The following is a 26,597-nucleotide window of genomic DNA, read 5'->3' on the forward strand; positions in this document are numbered from 1 at the left end:
TGTTAATTATTCTTGAAGTTTTTAAAAAGGTATTTTGGAGAATAGTTCTAAAGTCATGTATTTCACTGAAGTGATATATGTTTATTTTCTCTAACCTTTTTTTTTTGTAAAAACAAAATCCTAGTAAGGTAGCTTTGACAAAAATCAATTATTGTACAACTTAAAGAAACATTTAACATTTGTTGTTTTAATCCTAGATTAATCTTGATGCTTACTACATTTTCTGAGTGTCGTACTATCGTAAACACTCAGAATCCGAAGACATTTAGAGGTCATGTAGGCTTTTTATTTTGTTTTTGTTGTTTAATATATAGGAAGATTGGGCATCAGAGTGGTTAAGCACCTGGTCCAAGATCCTAAAGACAGTTTGAGGAAAACAGGAATCAGAAAGTCTCTTGACTTGCAGTCTAACATTCTTTCTACTCTGTCATACTATATCATCTACCTTTTGAACATTTTAATACAGTTTAAAAAGGTAATCTTATAGCCATAAGATGCCCTGTATGCTATAGAAACCTATAGTATTTGATTTCCAGTATATAATTGACATATATCTTTATAATCCTTTTTCCTTTTTTTAAAAAAGATTTATTTTTTCTTTATTTCTCTCCCCTTCCCTCCTCCCCCATTGTCTGCTCTCTGAGTCCATTTGCTGTGCGTTCCTCTGTGTCCACTTGCATTCTTGTCCGCAGCACCGGGAATCTGTGTCTTTTTGTTGAGTCATCTTGATGTGTCAGCTCTCCATGTGTAGGGCACCACTCCCGGGCATGCTGTACTTTTTTTTGTGTGGGGCAGCTCTCCTTGCAGGGTGCACTCCTTGCGCATGGGGCTTCCCTACACAGGGGACACCCCTGCGTGGCACGGCACTCCTTGAGCACATCAGCACTGCGCGTGGGCCAGCTCACCACACAGGTCAGGAGGCGCGGGGTTTGAACCCTGGACCTCCTGTATGGTAGACGGATGCTCTATCAGTTGAGCCAAATCTGTTCCCCTATAATCCTTTTTTCATTACATGTGTCTAAATTTAGACAATAATGGTTGAAACTCATTGTAATTATACCCAATATGGTAGGAAAAAAACATTACATGTAGGTTGAATTTGAAATGCATTTGTTCATAAAATGCTGATATGTATTCCTTTTTACTTCTGTTTCCTGTCATACCCAATCTGTCTTCCTCCCCAACTCCATCTTCATGGAGAACTAGAGAGCAATAGATTCAGCAACAAAATACCAATTTGATTTCATACTAGATTTACTGATGTAGAACATTTTCTAATGTAAACTTTTTCTATAATTGACTGCCTTAACTAAATTTTTTCTTTCATTAGAAGTCTAGTTTTCCTTGTGTCTGTAGGAATTATGAAAGAATAAGAAAGGAAAATACTGCTATCTGCCCTTGCCAGGTATCTTTGAAATGAAAAGTAAATACCTGTGTTGTAGATTTCTAAACTTATTCTGCAGAATCTTTTATTTTATGCAAAATATATATATCAAAACTGTTGACCATTATGGTGTTGCTATATAAATTATTTCTATTATTTTCTTTTCAGATTCAGGCTATATTTAGTGTTTCTTTAGGAGGTATGGAAGACCTGCAATTGATTTTTAAAAAGCTTTAAAACCGTATACTCTAAATTATAATCTTGAACGTAATATGAGTAAATACTCAAAATTTTGTTACTGACGTTTTTGTTTTTAATCTAAATACAAATATTGTGTAAGGTTTTTAGGTAATTCTATAACACTTTCCTTAGTATCTTAAATACTGTGGAATAGAGAAAGGCTCTTGTAAATGTACATATTTATTTCTCATAGCTGTATCTATGGGGAGATTTCTGAGTTGGTATTTACTTATCTTGCTATTTGTGGCACTTGTGCAAGGCACAATTTTTTAAACAAAGAAGACCTGGTTTACTCTCTTAAGGAAAGCACAGTCTTGCTGAGAAAGAAACAATACAACCCTGTAATATGGTGTAGTGAATGCAAAGACAGAGGTATTTAGAAAAGTAATTAATTTTACCTAAAATGAGGAATTTCTGCTGAAAGAGCAACATGAGGGAAGAAACCGAAAATACTAATGTTGAGAAAGTGTACACCCATTGGAGGAGCTGTGAGTAGTATAGTGTGGCTAGTGTGGGGTGTGTTTTGAGAAGTGACGGGGATTGGAGAGATAGGTGGTGACGGGGATTGCATGCCATGCTAATAAGGATTTGAGGTCCCTAGAAGTTGGCATGCCACAGAGGAGTCTAAGGAATGTGAGTGACAGCTCCAGCAGTTGTAAGATTTGGATTGGATGGAAAACAGACTGAGGAAGGGTGACCAATTAGGTTGTTCCTCTTTCCATGAGAGAGACGCAGGTCTCAGAGTGCTGAGGCATATGGTTAGAGGGCATGATAATAATAGCTAATTTGTATTGCTCTTTCTGTGCTCTGCCAGGCACTGTACTGTGCATTTTATGTGGATTATCTCATTTTCTTTTTCTTTGTTTTTTAGGAGGTACTGGAGATTGAACCCAGGACCTCATACATGGGAAGCAGGTGCTCAACCACTGAGCTCCATCCATTTTCCTATATCTCATTTACTTTTCTTTCCTTTTTTCATTTTTTTCTATTCTTTTTCTCATTTACTTTTTTTTTGTAATTTATTTCGCTCCCCTTCCCACCCCCCACCCCCTACTCCCCATCCCCCACCCCAGTTGTCTGTTCTCTGTATCCATTTGCTGCGTGTTCTTCTTTTTGTCCGCTTCTGTTGTTGTCAGTGGCACAGGAATCTGTGTTTCTTTTTGTTGTGTCATGTTGCTGTGTCAGCTCTCCATGTGTGCGGCACCATTCCTGGGCACGCTGCACTTTCTTTCGCTCTGGGCGGCTCTCCTTACGGAGCGCACTCCTTGTGTGGGGGCTCCCTTATGCGGGGGACACCCCTGTGTGGAGGGCACTCCTTGCGCGCATCAGCACTGCGCATGGGCCAGCTCCACACAGGTCAAGGAGGCCCGGGGTTTGAACCGCGGACCTCCCATGTGGTAGACGGACGCCCTAACCACTGGGCCAAGTCTGCTTCCCTCATTTACTTTTAATGCAGCTGTAAGGGCTCTTATGAACTTGGTGGTACAGAAAAGAAACCAAGGCATAGAGAGAGGAAGTCAAGTACCCCAGGTCGTGGAGTTAGTAAGGAAGTGGCGCAGAGGTGGACCGGGGGACAGCTGATGCATCCCACGACTGACTGGATGAGCGCTGTTCTGGTTTCTCACATGAGTGAGAGGTCATTAACTGAAGTAGGAACGAGGACGGAAGAGCTGGTTTACTGGAAGGAAAAGTCAGGGTTCGTTTTGGAGAATAGACATTTGTGTGCCCAATCCACAGAGGTTGCCTGGGTCTGAATCCTGGCTCTGACACTCGGGCCTCGATGACCTTGAGCGTTTACATTTCACTGTGCTTCAGTTTCCAACATGTAGCAAACAGGGATAAATAAGAGTATTCAAGAGATTTTTATGAGGATTAAATCAGTCGCTATACATAGAGTACCCACAACAGTGCCTGGTGGGTAGTAATAATTATAGATGTTAACTATCATCATTATCATTATTCCCTAAAGACACAAAGATCTCTTTTGAGGATCGGTGAGCTAGTTAAGCATAAAACTTCTAGCACACCCCTCCAAAGAGATGTAAAGCGGGGGGAGAGCATTTACCTGGATGGACCTTCATGGTTCCTTTTAGCGAGGCAATGCCATAAACCACAATGTCTCAGAATTTCCGTTCTTTTTGGTGCTCAGGGTCGAGCGCAAGTTCTTCCTGAGATAACTGATGACCTAATTTGTCTGTGTTTGGGGAAATGAACTGTTTGTTGAAGGCCTTAAGTTTGATACATTTTGGTGTGACTTCTGAATTTCCTTTAAAATTCCACCTTGCTACCCTTTGCCTGGGTTTCGGTTATTTCCTGGTGGACTTTGTCAAACCAGGAACCAGGGTGACCTGGCCTCTGTGGGTGGCAGCTGGAATAGAGCGTGTTAAATAACTGCAATCCACCTCATGGTGTGGGGTGGGGGTGGGGGCACGGCAGGAGGGGAAGGAGTGGGGAAAAGGCTATATTCCCTAAAATAGGAAAGAAGAAATAGTAGATGCATTTTTCCAGGGCCACTGGTTTCTTAGTTTCTCCACGCCCCAAACCACTGCCCTTACTCCTTTTTTTTTGAATTTCCTTTATTTGAATGGCCTACACAATTCTACATAGATTGAAAATATTTCATTAAAGTTTTTCTACTTTGACTTAGCCTAAATTCATAATACAGAATAAATTCAGGAACAGTACAGTCGTTTATTTCCACATTCATTCCCACATTTTTAATGTGGAACCTTTAGGTCAGAGGCAGATTTAACCCTCTCAGGTTGAAATTCCAGTTAGAGCTACAGGTGTTATCTCTCTCTTTTTTTTTTAAAGATTTATTTTATTTATTCCTCTCCCCTTTCCCCCTGTTGTCTGCTGTGTCCAATTGCTGTGTGTTCTTCTGCGTCCGCTTGCATTATCCTGCAGCACTGGGGAAACTGCATCTCTTTTTGTTGCATCATCTTGCTGCATCATCTTGCACACAGCTCTCCTTGTGTGCAGCACCACTCCTGGGTGGGCTGCGCTTTTTTCACGTGGGGCGGCTCTCCTTGCAAGGCACACTCCTTGCGCGTGGGGGACCCCTTTACGGGGACGCCCCTGTGTGGCATAGCACTCCTTGCATGTGGCAGCAGCACTGCACATGGGTCAGCTCACCACACGGGTCAGGAGGCCCTGGGGTGATCAAACTCTGGACCCTCCATACGGTAGGCAGACGTTCTATCAGTTGAGCCATGTTTGCTTCCCCAGCTGTGATTTCTTGTTCAGAGGTAAATACTTCTTTCTAGGAGGAGCAGCAGTTTATTTATTTATTTTAGGACTTTTCTTGGTATAAATGAGAAATGCGGAAGCTTGTGGAAAAAGAACACAAGGTTATAGAACATCTCGAGAAGTTTGGAGAGGCAGGCTCCATTGCTCAGATAGGTGAAAATAGCAGAGGTCAGAGAGGCAGGACCTACTGTCTAATTACAGTTTTTACTTAGTGCCAAACCTAATCATTAAAGTGCCATTATGTGTGAAAGACATAGTTTGGCTGTGGGAAGTCTCTCTAAAATTTCATACAACCTGAGGGAGAGTGGCGAGGACTCTACGGACCCAGCTGTTATTAGTTGCATCCTATGACTTTTGTGAAATCTCTTAACCTCCACCTGCTTCAGTGTTATCTGTAAATTTTTGAGGAGTGGTCCTAAAGTCATTTAATTCTCCGAGTCTTGATTCTAGAATAGATTCTCATTGTAAAGCAATTAATTAAGTGCAAAATCCCTGGCAGTTTTCTTTTGTTGACAGTCAACTTGTTACTTACTCAGGTGTTAGTTGGAAAGTATTTTTTCTGAGGATGGCATTTACATGTGGTTGTGTCCCAAAGGTTCATTTCTAAGATAGTAATTTAAAATGTAATGGATTTGCCCATATACACATTTTTACACAAGGCATTTATATCCATGGGGCTCCACTTCTCCAGTCCATTTAAGCTACAATATACCTGAATGTGGCATTGCGTGTTGCTACTCCAGTTGGAATTCTGGTTCAATTTCCCATGAAGGCAGGGTTCGTTTTGCAGACTGGGTAGGATATGTAATTCCGTGCCTTAACAGCTCTTCCTTCCTGAAGCTATTACAGATCTAAGGAGCTGGAGACTATAATCCAAACTACGTAAGCGTTTATGAGGTCCTGACTTCTAGTTAGATGCTCTTTATTGCAGAATTCAGAGAATCAGAGTTCAGCACTTATGAAGAGAGCCTGAGCTCTAAAGAACTACCGTAATTTCTTTTGAAGTTAATTGGTTCAATATAAATTGAGCATGTCCTTTATGGTAAATTATCAGTAACTATGGGATTGTAATTTGTCTGGTGGAAGAATTTCAGTTTGTGAAATCGTTTATCTTATTGTGTAAGTAAATGATTTTTATTAATTTTCTCATTGTTATTTAATTTAGAACTTTGTTAAGGCATCATTTCCCTCTCTGGTCTGCATTTTTTAGTTCCAAGAAGAATTTTATAAAACAAAGCCCATTAAGGTATATTTTAATTTTTCATATTCAGTGACTACCACATTTTCAGTTTTCCCAAGAGAATATTATCCATCGTAACGTAGGTTGTGACAATACTTGTATTACAAAAAAAAAGTAATGTGATATGTACCTAATATTGTAATAACCATATGTACCTAATATTCCTAATAAACTTTCTGTTTTAAGTTGGTAGTTGGGAATCATTCTAATGGTTATTGCTTAACCCGTGTAGTAGTACTGACCACAGATTTTCACAGTAAAGCTTAGATGAACTAATTTTTGTTTAACTGTTGGGTTATTTAATTCAACTAACTTGCCTTCAATAGCTTATTCTTTAAAGAGAATTCTATTAATCTGAACAAGGTCAGTTCATAGCCCACACCCTTTCCCCCCCACCCCCTCTCCATTTTGCATTTCAAACATATAACTTTCTGTTGTAGTTACTAAAGCTTATAGAGAGAGATCTTTTAATCTTGTTTCCAAGTGTACAGATTGCAATCTAATGGGTTTGATAAAGGCTCTGAATATCATTTAGAGGTGGTATTTAGTTTTAAAGAAACTTCTTTGCTCATTGCCTAATTTTTAATTGACCTGATAGAAAAAGAAAGATCAGGTCTTCTAAACTTCATTATTTTAGTTCTAGTTAATTAGATCCAAAAATATATAACTCCAAGAAAACTGGAGTGGGAGTCCAGAGGCCTAACTATTCCTGTGGGTTTTGGTTTTGTCACCCATAAAATGTGCAGTTGGAATATATGATGGGTAAAGTTTCTGCCAGTGTGAAAGTATATGATTCTAAGTTATTCACATTCATTCCTTTATTCACATCACTTAAGAAATGGCATCAATAGTGTTTGTTTTTGTCTAAGGTTTTTGATTTTTAGCGATGTGCTGTAGAAACTATATGTGATCTTTGGGGAAGTCACTAAACGTGTGTATGTGTATAAAATTCTGGAGAGAGGAGATTTTAGCATAAAGGCTCCATATTGATCAACCCTTATTTTCAAGAAGGCTGCTAAAAATCGTGGCATATTCTGATGCAACAGAATTTGTTGAGCATTTACTATCCTGTACACTATTTTTTTTAGTCCTCACAGTAACCGGGTGATTTCTAGCAATCTCCTTCTTTTGGGTACATATGTTTCTGAAAATTATTCTTTCCAATGCTAATTTTTCTAATGATATTTTGTAAGTAAATTTTGGCAAGCACGTGGTTTCATTTAAAAATGAAAGTTACCAGGATTTTTAGGATTTGGTGATAGATTAGTAATTGAGTGTTTTGACTGTTAGATTAATTTTTTTTTTTGGCTTTTACAATGGGAATTTATTAATTTAAAAGCTTACAGTTGTTAGATTATTTTGATGAAGAAAAATTATGCTTTCTAATCAGGATATAGGAATGAAGCTCATTATTATAACCTTTTTAAAATCTGATCTCTTTTTTTCTGGGAAACCCCAAGCTGGGGGGAAAGCAAAAAAAAAAAAAAGGTACTCCTGCTTTTATTTTCAGTGCTTCCTTGGAGTCTATATCATCAAGTAGAACTCTGAAAATCACATCAGCATTTTCCTCGCCATCTGTTCTATGAAGAAAAATTGCAATGATCTTTTTTTTTTTTAAAGATTTATTTATTTATTTAATTTCCCCCCCTCCCCTGGTTGTCTGTTCTTGGTGTCTATTTGCTACGTCTTGTTTCTTTGTCCGCTTCTGTTGTCGTCAGCGGCACGGGAAGTGTGGGCGGCGCCATTCCTGGGCAGGCTGCTCTTTCTTTTCACGCTGGGCGGCTTTCCTCACGGGCGCACTCCTTGCGCGTGGGGCTCCCTCATGCGGGGGACACCCTTACGTGGCACGGCACTCCTTGCGCGCATCAGCACTGCGCATGGCCAGCTCCACACGGGTCAAGGAGGCCTGGGGTTTGAACCGTGGACCTCCCATATGGTAGACGGTCGCCCTAACCACTGGGCCAAAGTCCGTTTCCCTGCAATGATCTTTTCCTTCCTCTAGATGGCACTCTGTTCTAACGTGCACATTTGAACAGTGCTATAAAATTTACCAAGAGGTTTTACTGATGTTCTCATACGATCCTCTTAGTAACTCTTTGGGCTTGACATTTTATGGAAGTAGAAGCCAAACTTCAAATTGTTCTGTGTGACTAGCTAGTCATTGCTACATTCCTAATTCGCTGCTTCGGGGTCTTTGTTTTCAGCTCTCATGATGCTGACTGTGTATTTGACTGTTCAGAACAGATTCAGAAACTAGCAAAAATAGGAGAATGAGCACATTAATAAATAGTTATTGAACAAATAATAAATATTGGTGAGGGAACTGTACCCGTTTCCCTTCTTATCTCTGTGGCCACTGGCTATTTGATAGTTCTTGAGAAAGAAACTTGATGACTTAGGGAGCATTTCTTGTCCTGTGGTTTTGAGCTTGGGATTTTATTTTCAGTGGTAAATGTAATGTCATTGGTATTACTAATTAGAACACAGAAGTGGCCAGTTATTTAGAAATGCCATCATATGAGGGGCAGCCCTAAAAGTGCAGAATATGTATATGGTCATGACTTGTGCAGGGAGCATGTAGACTAGTTCTTCATGTCAAGATGATAGCCAAGTATGTGAAAATCCACAAGACTGAAAGTGGTAACTAATTCATTGATCTTCTGGGGGATAAGATATCGTGGAAATGAATCACAGAGCCGGAGCACAGCCAGTATATCAGAGTCGGCTATCCAAATGTTTGTGGGAAAGCTCAATCAATAAAAGGCAGAGCTACTGTTGACTTACTTTAGTGACCATTTCATAGCCAGAAGGTAACGGAAATCATTATCAACATCATCATCATCATCAGGGGAGGTGAGATAATCTGAGCATAATTTTAACCCATGATGAGGGCATAATTAGAAAAGTAAATATAATGGGAACCTCAAGAAAAAGGCTATGCCATTCACTCAATAAATGAGTTGAATTAAACGGCTGCCATGTGCCAGGTGCTGTTCTAGTTGCTGGGGATGTAGCAGGACACACAGACAAAATCCCTGCCTTAAGGAGCTTTCATTTTAAAAGCTTACAATGATCTGTTTTCCAGTGAACGAGCCTCTGGTTACTTAATGCTGTGACCTTAACCTTTACTTCACTTTAGATACCTACTTGTAGGGCCACATTTTGGATGTTGTCATTGGGAGTGCTTTTTTAGAAATGAAACAAATCCCAACGTTCTTCATTCCCACATTTTCTGTTCTTCAATCTCATAGACATCAGTACTTCCTTGATACTTTTGTTTTCTCCTTGTCTATTAACATTTGTTTGGCCATTTTCTCTTCCTTACCTATCTCTTTCTGTATCCCTTTTTTTTTTTATCATATAAACTGTTCTCTCACCTATACCCTTAATTCCCTTTTTTTTTAAGCTTCTGCTGCCACCACCCACAAAACTCCTATTTCTGTATCAGTAATATAATCTGTATTCTCTACTCTTAGACTCAAGCAGCTAGATCCTGTTTAAGAATCTCACGTATTTGAGAAAATTGATACCATCCAGAAATTCATGGTTCCCAGCCTCTGCTGAACGCTCAGCCCACCAATAAATCCTCTTATTTGCCCTTGGTCAGGGCAATGATTGTTCTAACTCCTTACCCCTCAGCCCCAAACTCCCGCCCTGACTTGATTTGAGTTTCCCATCTTTAATTCTTTTCTTTCCTCCTCTTTTCTTCTCCTTTTTCTTCAGCTCAAATATTAATATTACCTCCTTCATAAAGCCTCCCTGACCATCCAAATTGGGTTATGCCCTTATCAGTTTAAAAGATATACCATATTTACAGAAGGAAAAGATGAGCAGTAAAGGTTACGTGGGTTTTCTAAGAATAATTCAGTCTAAATAACCCAGTTCCCACTTTTGACAGGGAGCCTGCGCTTCCAGATGAGGAGAATGCTGCAGCTGCGGGAGCTCTAGGTTCTTGAGTCTCTCATTCTCTCCTTGGGGACACGGTAGAGAACTGGGTTAGAGTACAGGTACAGCTGTTGAGCACCAGCGCTCAATCTTAATTTGGTTACCCATTGGCAGCCCCTTGGGACGTCCCTTAGGGGATGCTGTTTTTGACCCTGTTGCACTCACCGGTTTAACGACTCCTCCCCACTTTCACTCTCACCCGGTAGCTTTGCTGATTATTTCACTGAGAAAATAGAAGCCTCTGAAAGGAACTTCTTCATCTCCCAACACCAGATATACTCATCTTCCTGTGTTTACCCTTGTGTGCTCTGCCATCCTTCTTATTCTATTAGATGAGTTGCCACTGATCTCTCTACTTGAACATCAATTTTGCCTACTCATTTTTTTTTTTCCCCAAACAGTATTTATTTTTGTGACTGCTGGTGCCAGCAAGGTCTCTAGGTGCTGGGAATCCAGGTGTGAAAACGTAGTCTTTTGCCTTTAATGAGTTCACAGTGCAATTATAGGAACAATCAAATAAACAATTACAATACCAGCTGGTAAGTGCTATATAGTGATAATGACACTGCAAATGGCGAGTCAGGACAGGGGCACCTAATAGAGATGGCAGAGGAATCAGGGAAGGGTCTCCGTAATATTAGACAGACAAACTGAGTTCTAAAGTAGATTTGGGAGTAGGTGAAGTGAATAAATGAGAGAGGGAGAGTGTTACAGTGAGGAGAAAGGCAAGGCGGAAGTGCAGTCCTCTGATATTCGGCAGGTGACTTAGTTTTTTGGGTAGACACTATGTTTGTGCGTGGGGGTGGGGGGGTGCTTACTCATTATTTTTGGAATTCTCTCCTTATTTCCTCTGTTTCCCTTTCTCTATCCCCTCAGCTTTTAAACACACTGTTATATCTCTTGTTTGTTTGTTTTTTAAAACTCTCCCTTCCTCTTGTGTTCCCCAGAAGCTACCACCCATTTCCTTGTCACCCTTTATGATAGACCTTCTCGAAAGAGCTATTTAAACTCCCTGCCTCCGTTTCCTCGCCACTCCTTCCCATACCATTGAGCCCACTCTGGACAAGGCCATTAGTAACATTACCTGGCATTATATTATATGTTTCTTTTTTGTCTCTCTCTCTCCCGCTGGAATCCATGAGGGTAGGGATTTTGTTTTTGCTGGATACCTAGTGCCTAAAACAGTTACTGGCATATGGTAAATGTTTTATAACTATTTGTTGAATTAAGTGGTATCCAATGAAATTTTCTCATGATATGAAAGTAGGAGGTATAACTAATATATTAAGCCAGTGGTTTTTGGCTGTTCGTATTTTATATTTTGCCAGTCACTGTATTAGCAAAAGTAGAACCTAACTATTTTTCTTTCTGAGAAGGTTATTTATATGATTATAAGCATTTTGTTATGCTTTCCATTTTTGGTAATGATAAGAATATACAAACTATAGCAATATAGTTGGGAGTAAGTTTATTTTGACATGAAAACAGTAATTGTATTAGAAGTTAAAAACTCTGTGTTGAATTTAAATTTTGGAATTGTAGCTATAAAATGCAAGAAGTAATAAGACAGGATCTCTGGCCTTAAAGAATTTGTGCCCTAGGGGATGAGACAGGCCTATAGGTAAATAACTACCAGGTACCCATAAGGTTTGAAAACAGAGGCAAATATATATAATGCCCTAAGGACATCTTCAATCTATTAAAATACATTTTTATTTCCAGCCTTGATCGTGACAATAAAGTACAGTTTAGGTGATAAAAATTAGAATACAGCTGTGTATAAAGAGTGACACTGGCTAAAGGAGGGCACAGCTGACTGTGCTGGCAGATGGAGTTACAGTCTCGGATAGAGTGAATCTCCACGGACAGCCAGCTGGATTGCAAAATAGAGAGATTAAGGAGCCATGCCAGTTTAAGAGCATTAGGGAAACCGCTCAGGTTGGCCTAGAAACTGTCCCTCGACAAGAGAAGCAGGCAGATCCCATCGTGTGCCAGCGCTCACCTCTAACGCTATGCTGACTTAGCTGGTGTCATTTTAGCTTGCAGACAGATGATGCCACCTAGCCCACACTGGAGGGTGCCAGTGGTTAGACTGCGTCCTACGGTACCGTCTCTCGGCTCATACCTGGCCTGATAATTGCCCCTTCTCTAATTGTGGAGTTAAAACTACACAGATTTTGACTGGCTCCGCAGGCAGCAGGAGCAGGTCTGGAAGGTGTGCACAGACTGCCTGCGGAGGCTGTCGCCACTGGTTGAGCAGTGGACACACCGCCCGCTGGGGCCCAGCAGGCTGAGCGGCCAGGTGGGGATGAGTCCAGCCCGCGCTTCGATGGCCCCTGGATGGGGTTGCGTGTTTTCTTTTTCTCCCCCCAGTCCTCACAAAGCCCTGTGTGGTCTAACAGCAGCCCTGTCCCATTCCCTGCCCTCTTTGTCTTCCAGTCCCTAGCAAGGAGGGTGGTACAAAACTCATCTGCCAAACAGAATGGAGCTCAAGACAGTTCTACACTTGAGCAAGCACTCTGAAGCAGAGGTCAATTTGATTAAAATCTTGGGATACAAAATGGGCCTTCTTGTTTGCCTCATAACTGTAACAAGGAAGTAATTTCCATGTTTCTTCCAGGTAAAAAACGATAGGGAAGGGGACAACAGGTAACTAAAGAGCAGCATCTTGTTGCTTCTTGAGAAGCAGGAATTTATCCTTTAGTTTAATAGAAATAGCCACAATTGATTGTATTGTGCCTGACAGATTAATCCATTCAAAAAATTCAACTAGGGTATGGAATTTGGTGGTGTTTTAGTGAATTGTTTGGTTTTAGTAGTTTTTGAGTTCTCATATCCTCAAATATCTTTCTTCCACTCTAGCAGGAGAATAATAACTTGGCGTCCATAGAATTTTGCAATTAAAAACATGTTGATGATTGATACAGGTCTGAGTCTTCTTTCTGAGTCACCTGGAGGTTGTAAATTAGGAATTGGGAGTGGAGAGGAGAGAGGTATGATCAGAGTCCTTGTGTAGGTCACTCGGCTCCAAAATTCCCTCTTGGAAAACTCAATTCTTGAAGTAAAGCTTTTTTTTTAAGTGTGCTTTTGAGATTTTAAAATTTGTTGGCTGATTCCTCTATCACATATGACAGGTGGCCATTGGTTTTTATGTCAGAACAGTGGAGCTGGCCCTTTTATTTGTTAAATTATTTGTGGTTTACTATTGCCATTAATATGTTCATTTGCTTTTTTTGGTAGGTGATGTTTTATTCTAAGAAGATACGCTTTGTCTAATTCATGAGCTCAGATTATAAAGACTAAATGTTACAGAAGTGCTAAAATATTGGTAAGTGTTTAATGTATAAAAATATTTTGTGTAACAGAATAATAGAGTTGGCAGACCAAATACTTGATATGATCTCAGTCTCTGAAACTGCATAGTTTTGTGACATTAATTAAACCCCAAAGTAAAAACAACTAAATTTTCCATTCGTGGAGATGGATGTATAAATTGTGGTTTACTCATATACTAACTTACTGCATAATGGTTAAAAGGAATTAGCATAATACTGAGAGGGAAAAGCAAAGTTATAAAATGATATATATGGGGAATACTATTAATATAAAATTTTTAAATACTTAAAACATTACTGGATATAAACATGAAAAAATATAAAAACATGTATGGAAATGATAAACACCAACTAAGGAGGGGTGAAGAAGTGGGAATGGGATAGGTTTTTCCTGTAGTGTGAAGCTTGATTTCTTTATGTAGGCGTACACAAACGCACACGCACGCATGCACACACATACATGTGCACATGAACTGACCTAACAGTAGCAAAATGTTAATATTTGCTAGACTTGGGTGGTGGCTATAATTCTGTTATATATAATTCTGTAGTACTCTGAGTATTTGAAATATTAGAAAAAGTTTTAAGAAAAATACCATGCAATCATTTTTTGTTGGCAGTCAGAACAGTCCCATTGGATGAATAGGAAAAAATGAATATTTCCTTAATATGGAAAGTGAAAGTGTTCCTTCTCACCCCTACTGTATTGGTCAGGATTCTCTAGGGAAACAGAGATAGGAGATATCTGTAAATATTGTGAGATTTTATAAAATTGTCTCACGTGACTGTGGGGATGCACAAGTCCACATTCCATAGGGCAGGCTGCCAGCCAGGAACTCAGATGAAGGTTTTCAGTGAGTTCCCCAGGAGAAGCTGGCTGGCTGAAGTAGACATGAAAATTCTCTCTTCTCATTGCTGAAATCATCTCTTCTCTTTTTAGAGCCTTCAACTGATTGGATAGGAGGTCTCTCATTGCTGAAGGCAATCTCCTCAGTTGATAATAGATGTGATCAACCATAGATGCAATCAAGTTACTAATGATTTAAGTCCATGAAATGTCCTCACAGTCACAATTAGGTCAGTGCTTGCTTGACCAAATAACTGGTCACCATTACCTGGCCAAGCTGATGTGTGAACCGAATCATCACTGCTCACTCCTTGTCAACTTGGCAACCATACACATACCTTAAACCATACTTAATCTCTAAATAAAAACAACAGGCATATTTTTTTGCCTAACAATACTCAATTGTCCTGCATACAACCAATAATGCACTCAGTCTCTCCAGAATAGGGTACAAGTGGTTGGGTAAAATTCATTCTTAAACTTGATATCCTATATCTTAAATACTATAACATGAAATTAATACATTTTATATGAAGGGGATAAGATAGGAAAGAAAACAAAGATATTTGCTTTATGGACATATATAAACATACTTCAAAACAAGGAAATATTCATAACCGTCATACCTACCAGTGTTCTGTTCATGCTAACCAATGCAACTAGACAGAAGAATGGAAAGTATATGAATACTGGATAGGAGAGTTCAGAATTTTTATTATTTAAGGATGATTGGATTTTATATCTGAAATGCAAGAAAGTCAGTAAGAGGGTTCATTGAGAAGTTGGGATACATGTTACTCTAGCAAAATAAATCTATCCATCTCTTATATACCAATTTTCTATCCCAGTTAGAATATATAATTTTAAAAAATCCCATTACAATTAACAGCAAAAACTATAAAATTCCTTGAATAAATCTGACATGAAATGTGTAAAACCTATTATTTTAAGTAAAAACAATTCATAATTCAAGAATTTGATTGTAAAGAAACATAAGGATGCATGTACAAATAGTGTAAGGTGTTCCTGGCAGCTTTCTTTATCATAATGAAAAACTAGAAATAACCAAAATCTTCAAAAATAAGAGATTGGCTTCATAGTTATTGTACATCTAATGAAATATGTATAATATATCATGCAAGGGAAATGTTATGCCGCTATTGAAAAGAATAATAGAGAGCTCATGTAAAAAGATTTCTAATATACTAAGTGAAATAAGAAATAGACCATTTATATTTCATGTAAATATGTATAGATTTTATGTACTTTTTCAAGTCAGGAAAAACATACATTTCTGCATATATTATAATGCTTTTTACTAACATGGCATTGTATGATTTAGGAGGTGGAATTAAAATACTTGCTCATTAATTATATCAAAAATCCATGTTCATTTCCATGATCTTAACAACAACAATACATATTATAGTTTTAAAATGTAAAATTTTTATTGCTTTTTCAATCTTTTTTTAATATTTATTTGATAGCTCGGTCATGAGCATCGACAGTAACTCCTTGGCACGTGAATTTCTGACCGACGTCAACCGGCTCTGCAATGCAGTGGTCCAGAGGGCAGAGGCCCGGGAGGAAGAGGAGGAGGAGACGCACATGGCAACCCTGGGACAATATCTTGTTCATGGCCGTGGATTTCTTTTACTTACCAAGCTCAATTCTATCATTGATCAGGTACTGTCTTCACATCAAATACATTTTTCATCAGTACATTAGAGTTAAGTATAGATACATAACTTCTCACTTGGATAATTTCTGAGTCTCTTTGAGATAATGTTTCTCTCTGGTTATGCCAACAAAGAAAAATAGCCACGTTTATGAACATACTGTTTATTTGGATACTTTTCAATATGTCTGAGATATCTTAGAATTATAAATGGCCTTCTTTCTAAAATGACTTTATATATGAGATTTTCTTATCCTAATATCAGTGTGAGATAACTGATTATTAGTAGAGATATAAGATTATGACTCAGAAACATGATGAATTTGTATTTTCTATAAACAGATAATGTTTTTGTAGAGCTTAGTATAAATTATTATATATTCAGGCAACTCACTAATTCAGGGTAGCAGGGAGGCAGAGCATCCTTTCATGTAAACTTAATAATAACTTGTCTTTTTGCTTATATACATCTGATTTTTTGCATATAATTGTATTTGCTTAAAGTGTAGTATAACTGTATGGTATTTTGCTGTTTCCTTATAGAATTAACAGAAGTTTTTGAACTAGTTGGGACTAAATTAGGGAGCAATTTTCACTCAACCTCATCTTATAGATGGAAAACTGAGATCCAGAAACACTAAGTAACTCAGACAAGTTTAACTTGAAAGCTAAATTTGATTTATTTCCTTACTTCATTTTAGAAGAGGACAGATATTTAGTTTATGAAAGAAAAACCCTACCATCAGCTCTCAGGGGTCTAAGGAATATAGTTAGATAATATTTCAATTAACTTGAATTGAAAACATAAAGTCTTTGTAGTACTAGTATGATGGATATTTTTATAACACTTGAAATGTTACTGACTTTGGATGTAAACTGAACCATCATTAATAGTTTTTCTGTGCTATAAGAGCATTTTGTTAATAAACACATACATTGAGTCAATATAGAGACCAAAATAAACCAATACTCATTGTATTTACTGTAAGCTAAGGAACCTAATAAATATCAATCAGGAAACATTTGTTCACTGTGGTGTCTATCTATTGTAGAATTTTTCAGGGCAGTTTCAGTTTAAAAGTATTTTTCTTTTTGACAAATATGATTTGTTAAATGTGTGACTAAATGTAATTTAATTTTTATGTATTTGTATGACTTCTATAAATAAATTTAAAAATCAGAAAAAATTATTTGTTAGAGCCATGTATAGTGATTTTTTATTTGGAAGTTTTGATTACTTAATATACATACCATGTTCTCCTCATCTTCTTATCCCACTTTAAAAAATTCAGTGCCTTTTAAGTATTGAAATATCTTTCATTGTAGTACTAAATGACTGAAATAATTAAAGTTATCCATGCAATAATATTTTTTCTATGGTAATGTTTTAAAATTCCCTGTTCTCCTCCCCCTCAAGTTTTGAAATACCTGTAGCATTGATAATAGGAATGGTATAAGCTATTTTCGGAGTGAAAATAGCTATTTTTAAAATAAGGTTCATCTATTTAAATATTTAGTTATTTAAACAAGGACATGGAGACTGATCATTTACATCTTTAACTGGGAATTTAAATGAACAAGATCATTTAAGATGGAACTATAGCATTAGGTATAAAGCTCTCCATTTCAGGAGGACCTCCAGCTTTGATAGCTGTGCTTCTCCTGTGTTAGGAGCACTTCTTGAGTACCCTAAGGAAAAGGCAGTTTAAGCCATTGCCTCATCTGAGTCATTTTGCTTTATTAATAGATATCTAATATAAAGAATTTAAAAGACTTCATTGAGATACAATTTACGTATAATAAAATGCACAGATTTTAAGCATATAGTTGGCTGAATTTTAACACATATGTATACCTGTGTAGCCAACATCCAGATCAATGTTTAGACCATTTCTGTCATCCTAGAAAGTTTTTTTATGTTCCTTTTTAGCCCCCTTTTCCTACTATAAGACAACCACTGTTCTGATTTCTAGCACCATAGTTCACTTTTGCTTATTCTAGAACTTCATTTAAATGGAATCATGGGGAAGCGGATTTGGCCCAACAGATAGGGTGTCCACCTACCACAATGGGAGGTCCAAGGTTCAAACCCAGGGCCTCCTGACCCGTGTGATGAGCTGGCCCATGCTCAGTGCTGATGCGCGGAAGGAGTGCTGTGCCATGCAGGGGTGTCCCCCTTGTAGGGGAGCCCCACACGCAAGGAGTGTTCCCCGTAAGGAGAGCCGCACAGCGTGAAAAAAGTGCAGCCTGCCCAGGAGTGGCACCGCATACATGGAGAGCTGATGCAGCAAGATGATGCAACAAAGAGAGACACAGATTCTGGGTGCCGTGGACACAGAAGAATACACAGTGAATGGACACAGAGAGCAGACAACTGGGTGGGGTGAGGGGGAAGGAGAGGGAAATAAAAAATAAATAAATAAATAAATGGAATCATGCAGTGTGTACTGTAGTGTCTCTGAGATTGATCCATGTGGTTGTGTGAATCAGTAGTTCACTACTTTTTATTGTTCATTAGTATTTTTATATGGATATGCCATAATTTATTTTACAGTTCACCTGCTGTTTGACCACTTGGCTTGTTTCCATTTGGTTGTTATAAGTACAGTTTATGTGAACATTCTTATACAACTTGTTATATGGGTATGCTTTCATTTCTCCTGCGTAAATACCTAAGTGTGCAATTGCTGGGTCAAAGGATAGAATGTTTAACTTTTATTTATTTATTTATTTATCCTCCCCCGCTGCCATTGTTTTTGTGCTTGCTGTCTGCTTTCTGTGTGTTCTTCTGTGTCTACTTGTCTTCTCTTTAGGTGGCACTAGGAACTGATCCTGGGACCTTCTGGAGTGGGAGAGAGGATCTCAATCTCTTACGCCACCTCAGCTCACTGGTCGGCTGCGTCTCTTATTCTCTCTCCTCTGTGTCTCTCTTTGTTGTGTCATCTTGCTGCGCCAGCTCTCTGTGTGGGCCAGCACTCCTGTGCGGGCAAGCACACTACCTGGACAGGCACTCCTGCACAGGCCAGACTCCGTGTGGGCCAGCTCACTGCATGAGCCAGCTTGCCTTCACCAGGAGGCCCCAGGAATAAACCCTGGACCTCCTATATGGTAGACGGGAGCCCAATTGCTTGAGCCACATCTGCTTCCCATGTTTAACTTTTTTAAAAACTGCCAAACTCGTTTCCAAAGTGATTAAACCATTTTTCATTTTCACCCATAATGTATGACAATTTTAGCTGTTCTAATATATCTCTAATATGTGATATTGCCAGTTTTGTTTTAATTAGCCATTTTAAGTGAATATGAGTAATTTCTCATTGCAATTAAAATTTGCGTTGCTCTGACCACTGATGATGTAGAGCACTATTTCATCTGCTTATTGACCATTTGTATATCTTCTCTAGTGAATATCTGTTCAAGTTGTGTGCCCACTTTAAAAACTGAGTTAATTGTTTCTCTATTATTAAACTGCAGCAGTTCTTTATATATTCTGGATGCAAGTCTTTGATGTATGTATGTATGTACAGATTGTGACTATTTCCTTTGCCTTTTCATTTCTTAAGAGTGTCTTTAGAAGACCAGATTTTTTCTTTCATGTATAGTGCTTTTTGTGTTCTGTCAAAGAAGTCTTTGTCTACCCTTAAGGTTGCAAAGATAATTTCCTATGGGTTTTTTGGTTTTTTTTAAAGAGGTTTTATAGTTTTTTATTTTACTTTTAGGTCTATGATCCATTTTGAATTAATATTTGTGTTTAGTATAAAATAGGAGTTATGGTTCCTTTCTTTTTTGCATGTAGTTATCCAGTTGTTCCAGCAACATTTCCTCTTAAAAATTATTCTTTTCCCATTGATTAATATTGGCGTATTTGTTGAAAATCAATTCATCATATATTTATAGGTTTCTTTCTGAACTCTCTATTCTGTTCCACTGCTCTGTTATCTTTTCTTATACTTATACCTCACTGCCTTGATTACTCTATTTCTATAGTAGTCTGGATTCAAGTGGTGTAAATTCTCCAATTTTGTTCTTTTTCAAAAATGTTTTGGCTAATCTAGGTCCTTTGCACATCCATATAAATTTTAAAATCAGCTTGTTATTTCTACAAAAATGCCTACTATGATTTTATTTGGGATGGTGTTGAATCCACCAATCAATTTGGAGAGAATTAACAATATTGAGTTTTTTCCCCAATCCATGAATATGATATATCTCTCCATTTATATAGGTCTTCTTTAATTTTTCTGAAACATTTTGTAGTTTTCAGTGGAGAGGACCTGCATATTTTGGTTAAACTTAATTCTATATATTTTATTTTTGATGCTATTATAAATGGCATTTTAAAGTTTTTATTTTCTAGTTTGTTGCTAAAAAAACCCCATACCAGTTGATTTTTTATCCTCCCCCCCTGTAGTTTTTTGCTTGCTGTCTTCTCTCTGTGTCCATTCACTGCATGGTCTTCTGTGTTTTGTTTTGTTTTTTGCTTGTCTCCCTTTTTGTTGCGTCACCTTGCTGAGTTGGCTCTCTGCGGCACTTGTGGGCCAGGCAGTTCTCCACAGTGTCTGTGGGCTGGGTGGCGCTCTGTGGTGTCTGTGAGCCTACCTTCACAAGGAGGCCCCGGGGCGTGAACCCAGGGCCTCCCATGTGGTAGATGGGAGCCCAGCTGACTGAGCCATAGCTGCTTCCCACCAGCTGATTTTTGTACATTGACCCTGTATCCTGTGCCTTTGCTAAACTCATTTATTAGATCTTGAAAAATTTTTTTATAGATTCTTTGGAATTTTCTTTGTAAACAATTATGTCATCTCCAAATAATGATAATTTAACTTCCTTACCTATCTTTGTGCCTTTTTAAGTTTTCTTGTCTTACACATTAGAATCTCTAGTAAAAAGTTGAATGGAATTGATGAGAGTGTACATCCTTGCCTAGTATTCTGATCTTTGGGAGAAAGTGTTCAATATTTCACCATTAAATGTGATGTTATCTCTAAGTTTTTTTAGTTTCCTTTTATTGGAATGAGGAAGTTCTCTCCTATTCTCAGTTTGCTGAGAGTTTTTGTTATGAATGGATGTTTAATTTTGTCACATATGTTCTTGGCATCTTTTGAGACCATCATATGATATTTCTCCTTCATTCTGTTAATGTGGGTGAATTACAATGATAGGTGTTGAATATTGAACCAGTCTTGCACTCCTGGGATAGACCCCATTTGGCCATGATTTATTATACACAGGCATTTTAATCTATTCTTTAACAAATACTCTAAGTGGCAAAAATATATTATTTTTAATGGTTTAAAAGTTTTTATTCATACCTTTACAATTTTTTTTTGAAAGAAACTTTGCCCAGCCTAAAAAGTAGCAGTTATCCTAGATTTTAATCTTGGCACTAGTATCAGCTAGATCGGTGAGTTAGTCATTTATTCACTCCAGATCTGACTATTCTCATCAGTAACGTAAGGACATTCAATTGTATGACTTAAAAGATTCTTTCCAATGTAAAAATTATTTGTTTCTATATAGTATTTGATAATAATGGTTTCTGATTTCTTCTATACCTGATTATGAATATGTAGCTTAAATCAGATATAATAAATAGAAACTTAAAATGATTTATTACCAACACACTATACTAGAATTGGTGTAGTGATCTAAATACTACTTTGAAAATTTTCAGTGATGCATAATTTCTATACCTATTCACACTCTGTGGATATTTTATAAAGTTACTATTTTCCTGAGTAAAATATGAAGTTTTATTTAAAGAGGTTAAACATATATTAAAATATAATTTAATAATTATAATAGTTTTCTTTTAGAGTCTACTCTTTTCTATCTAAGGTAGTACTTATTCTTCCTACATTTTTGTAGTAGTATTGCTTTCAAATATAGTATTACATCAATGGCTTATCTATATTAATGTATAAAATAAGTATAATGGAAAAATATCAGGACTTTTAAAGTGTGGCTTCACAGTTCATTCACTGCTTTATTCAGCAGATCATTGAGTCCTTACTCTGTGCCAGCCCCTCTGCTGGATGCAGAGAGGAAAGAAACAGAAACTTCATTTTAGCCTAATGAAGAGATGGACAGTAAATGATGAGATGGCATAACTGTGAAAAGTGTTATGGGAGTATAGATAAGAGTGTCTTCAGGAAATGCTTCTTAGAGAACTTGGCATCTGTAAGGATGAATAAGGATTGGCCATGTAAAGAGATTCACCAAGGAGGACCAGCAGTGTTCAAGAAACCTTTACCAGGTTAGACTGAGGGACCTGCAGGTGCAGAGACGTGGAGGCAAGAGACAGAACAACATGTTCAGTGAACTATGAACATGTTAGTGAAAGAGCAAAGGATGCATGTGATGGATTGGCTAGAGAGGAGACTGGAAGGTTGGGGACCATGTCACGGCTGGCCTTGTATACCGCATGCAGGATCCTAATTTTATTCCGAAAACACTGGGGAGGTTTTTAAGCAAGGGAATAGGCAATAAAAATTACTCTTGAGATTTGACAACTAAGTCATTGGTAACCTTGGCAAGAATTGTTTCAGTAGAAGAAGAATGCAAACTTGTAAATATAGTGAAGATAATAATACTTCATTGTGTGATGATTTCATTTCCTACCTCTAGTTCTACAGTGTCTGTCATACATGTACCAAGATTGTCTGTGCGTGAATGTGCTGGCTGGGAGAGAGGGCTGGGGTTATTCACATTCCGACCTGGAGTAGTGAAGAGTAGGATTGAGTAGAAACCTTAGCTACTTGGCAGTGGTGCCTCAGGGCAGTAGATAAGCCATTACATTATCTCTCTTTATATGCAGACTAATAGATAGGAACAATGAGTATATCAGTTTATTGCTATGTAACAAACCATTCCCAAATGGCTTGTAATGGGTCAAACAATAGTGATTTATTTGCTCATCATTCTGAGTTGGCAGTTTGAGCAGTACTTGGTGAGGATGGCCACCTCTGCTCCATGTGGGAGCATCTGGGTTTACTCCCAAATTTGCAGTAAGTCAGAAGATTGAGACTGTAAAACGGGCCCTCTTCTCTTTGCCGTAACAGATGGCCCATGATTTGCATGCAGCTTTATCATCTGTTTTCCTGCTTGCAGAGTTGTAAAGACTCAGAGACCTCTTTTATTTTGAACAGTTTCTTTCCCTTTTAGTCCAAGATGTTAGTTTTTTTAAAGAGTCCACTTTTCTTAAAGATATGGATTTCCTCTGAATCTTTCTGGGGTTCACTCCATGCCCCAAAAGCCTTAATTATAATCCCTTTTGAAACAAACTGTCTTTACTTTAGGCACGTTAGGCTTGTGTGGAACAGTGCCCTCAGATTCTCAGTAGTACTTTCGTCTAGCTCACAGTGTCTACTCTGTACTACCTTAAATCTTTCTGGGGTCTTATCAAAGAGTATTACAGTCACTTAACAACCACCAGCCAGGGTTTAGAGGGGGAGCGGTCATGAGGACTGGTTGGGCCAACTGGCTTGCAGGCCACATCCTGCGGCTGCTGGTCATTTTTAGTATAGCCTGTGGGCTAAGAATAGTTTGGGCATTTTTAAAGGGCTGTTAAAAAAAACAGAGAAGGATATGTGTCAGAGACCATATATGGCTCACAAAGTATAGAATATTTACTGTCTGGCCCTGTACAAAAAAAGTTTGCCCAACACTCATCTAAACCAAGAAAAACTATTAGCACAATGTTTTACATGAATGGGAAAAACGGTACAAATGATGTAACTATACTGGGACATTAAAAAGACATTTGATAAAGTTCATTTCTTCTCCACAAATACTCTAAATACAAATTAAGCATAGAGGGCCTTTTAAAAAACTTTCTTTATAAAGAGTAGAAGAACCATTATTTTTAAAAAGAAGCCTTGCAGTATGACCAATATAAGAATAATTCTTGATTATTACTTCTATTTTATATCATGTTTTAAAAACACTCAATAGTAAAGTGAATATGAAAGTAATAACTAAATGTTGGAAAGATGGAGAAATAAAAAATACTATTTTTAAGTGATATGTATAGAAAAATCCAAATAATCATCCAGAAAATTAATAGAGATAATGAGTTCAGGAAAATTATAGAATTTAAGACAAACTTGTATTGTTTCCCTGAACTATAGTTATACAGCTATATTTTAATTTATTTTATATTTTATTTTATAATAAAGGGGGACATTCATATATTTACAATACTAATGAAGAAAATTTTACATAGATACTTACATTATTATTGGAATTAATTATAAAATCCTAATGTAAGAAAGAGAGCCTCAAGGGCACATACACATATATTCCTGCTTATGTCTAGAAGATTAAATTTAATTATCATATTGAGATGTTGTTTAAAATAATACCAAAAGTACCAGTGAAAATAACTTTACTAGCTTTCTGTTACATTAAGATTGTGGTCTGACTTCTTTAGCATGTCATCAAAAGTCCTTCGACCCCACTGATTTTTTTTTTTTTAAGGAGGTGCCGGCATTGAACTCAGGATTTCCTACATGGGAAGCAGGTGCTCAACCACTGAGCTACATCTGCTCCCGAATGAGAGTTGGTTTTCTGGTTTATTTTTTAGGAGGTACCAGAGACTGAACCCAGGACCTCATACATGGAACCACTTGAGCTACATCTGCTCCCTCAACCCCACCTGATTTAGTGCCCACCTGCCCTTGCAGCTTCCTAGACATTGGTCTGGTTTGGATCTGAACACTTCCCTTGACTTGCTCGCCCTTTCCCATCCTGCCACCATTATTTTTGGATGGCCAAGATATGTGCAATGAATGTAAAATCCAGTCTAAACAAGAGTTAAGGAAGGAATAGTGCCGGCACCTATTACCTACTTAAAACATGTTTCTTGAACGGAATTGAACAATTAACCACCAAAAGAGAGTGATTTTACCGACATGACAGTCGTTTTCCCTGCAGAAGGAGAGACATAAAAATATAAGTATTACATGAGAAGTTGTATCTAGGAGTAGCCATGGGAATGGACTTTCCACTTGGATGCCATTAGGGAGCACCGCCATTTCCCTGGATATAACGACTTTTGTAAAAACTAGGACCTTGGGGTATAAAACTCCATCTTGGTCTGAAACAGAGGCCTGCGAGTTCTAGTTTGCTTGGGTGTCCACTAATATGCTGAAAAGATTTTGTGGTGTCAAAGGACAGAATTACACATGTGGATGGATTCTTTGGCTCCAGGAGCAGTAAATGGATCTGGGAATGTAAGGTAACCTAAAAAAAGTAATAGGCCCAGAGGGTTAGCTGTAGCTACCCTGATAATGAATTGTCTTAGAAATGATGGTAATTGAGTGTGAAGCAAAGAACTCTTCTCTTGCTCTGTTGTATTGGGCTGGGGAGAGGTGAGGGGTGTGCTCAGGATCGCAGTTGCAGCAGAGGAGGGCATAAGCAAAAACACACTTGCTCATTTGAAAGGCCTATGGTTTCCAAGTCCTAATCTTCTTGGTGAAATGAGGGCAGTGGACGTGCAGCAGAGACAGGACAGAGTTCAGAGGTGAAGAACAGGAATCTTGGGTTGGATGGGAGGTGTTGCTGGGGTGGACCTTGAAGGTGGTCAGGGAGCCCTTAGCCGAGGGACATTGTAGGGATGTTCAGGACCATGGGCGTGCGGAAGTGGAGGCCAGGAGGCAGGCACGCCTGTTCACACAGCAGTGATGATTTGCCAGTGTACTGTCACTGCACAAGGGCTAAATTCTCTTTTAAGGACAGCATGTCCGTAGCACTTCTTCGCAGACCCTTGAGGTTTCTGCAAGATCCATTAAATGTTTTTATTAGTCCATCTTCTTATGGACCTTTTAGGATGATGTGTCAAAAACTGGTATACATTTTTTATAAGACTGTTCATTTTTGCTGGCATCTTGAAATGTTGAGGTACATACTGAATATGAGCTATCCATGGAAATGTTATCCAGATACCTTTACTCTTGTTAATCTTGACATAAAGTAAGTGGAAATGGGGCCCTTTAATACAATTTTTACTTTGCATCCAGAATTTAAAGTCATTCATTCAGTAAAAATTTACTGAACACCAACTATATGCTAAACAAAGGATGACAAAATCTGGGGGTGATGACTTAGAACTGGTGGGCTTGAGCCCTGAAGTCCGTGCTCTGAGAGAGGACTGGGAAGTATGTTTGGGAAAGTTTCCCATCATATTGAGAGAGAAATCCACACTCCTTCCTTAGCACACAAGGCCCCATGGAATCTGACATTGCCTCCCTCTCCAACCTATGTCTCCAGCCTCATCTCCTAGCTCTCTCCACCTTGCTAGTCTATGAAAAAGCTAAACCTATTCCCAAGATTTCCTAGGTAAGAGTCCTTTTTAGATTTTCAAGTCTTTGCTGGATGCCTTGTTCTCATCAATTGTCTGCTCAAATGGCCCATTATGAATATCCTATCTAAAACTTCCCCCTCTTTATTACTCTGTGATCCCTTCTCTGCTCAGTTTTCTTCATAGCATAGCATTCTATCTGAAGTATTCTCATTTGTACCCATTTTTTTCTGCTTCTCCTTCATCAGTATATGGATATTGTCTATCTTCTTCACTTACTGCTTCCAAAGTACCTAGCACAGTTCCTGGTCCATAGTAGGGGCTCAATAAATATTTGTTGAATGAATGAAAGAAGAAGGTGGACATTCAGACATTAGCA

General features: G+C 38.1%; 1 protein-coding gene across 2 annotated transcripts in view; it reads left to right on the forward strand.

Annotated features, from left to right (window-relative positions):
* The window catches only part of LYST (lysosomal trafficking regulator), a 224,204-nt gene that overhangs the window by 29,948 nt on the left and 167,659 nt on the right, over positions 1-26,597 (forward strand). For both annotated transcript variants that reach the window (XM_071207370.1, XM_058309504.2), the window contains exons 2-3: positions 13,299-13,386; positions 15,728-15,926. In XM_071207370.1, coding sequence (XP_071063471.1) covers positions 15,735-15,926 — 192 coding nt within the window. In that variant the 5' untranslated portion in view covers positions 13,299-13,386; positions 15,728-15,734. The remainder of the gene's footprint in view (positions 1-13,298; positions 13,387-15,727; positions 15,927-26,597) is intronic.

This window comes from Dasypus novemcinctus, chromosome 13 (genome assembly GCF_030445035.2).
Source record: "Dasypus novemcinctus isolate mDasNov1 chromosome 13, mDasNov1.1.hap2, whole genome shotgun sequence".
NCBI lineage: Eukaryota > Metazoa > Chordata > Mammalia > Cingulata > Dasypodidae > Dasypus > Dasypus novemcinctus.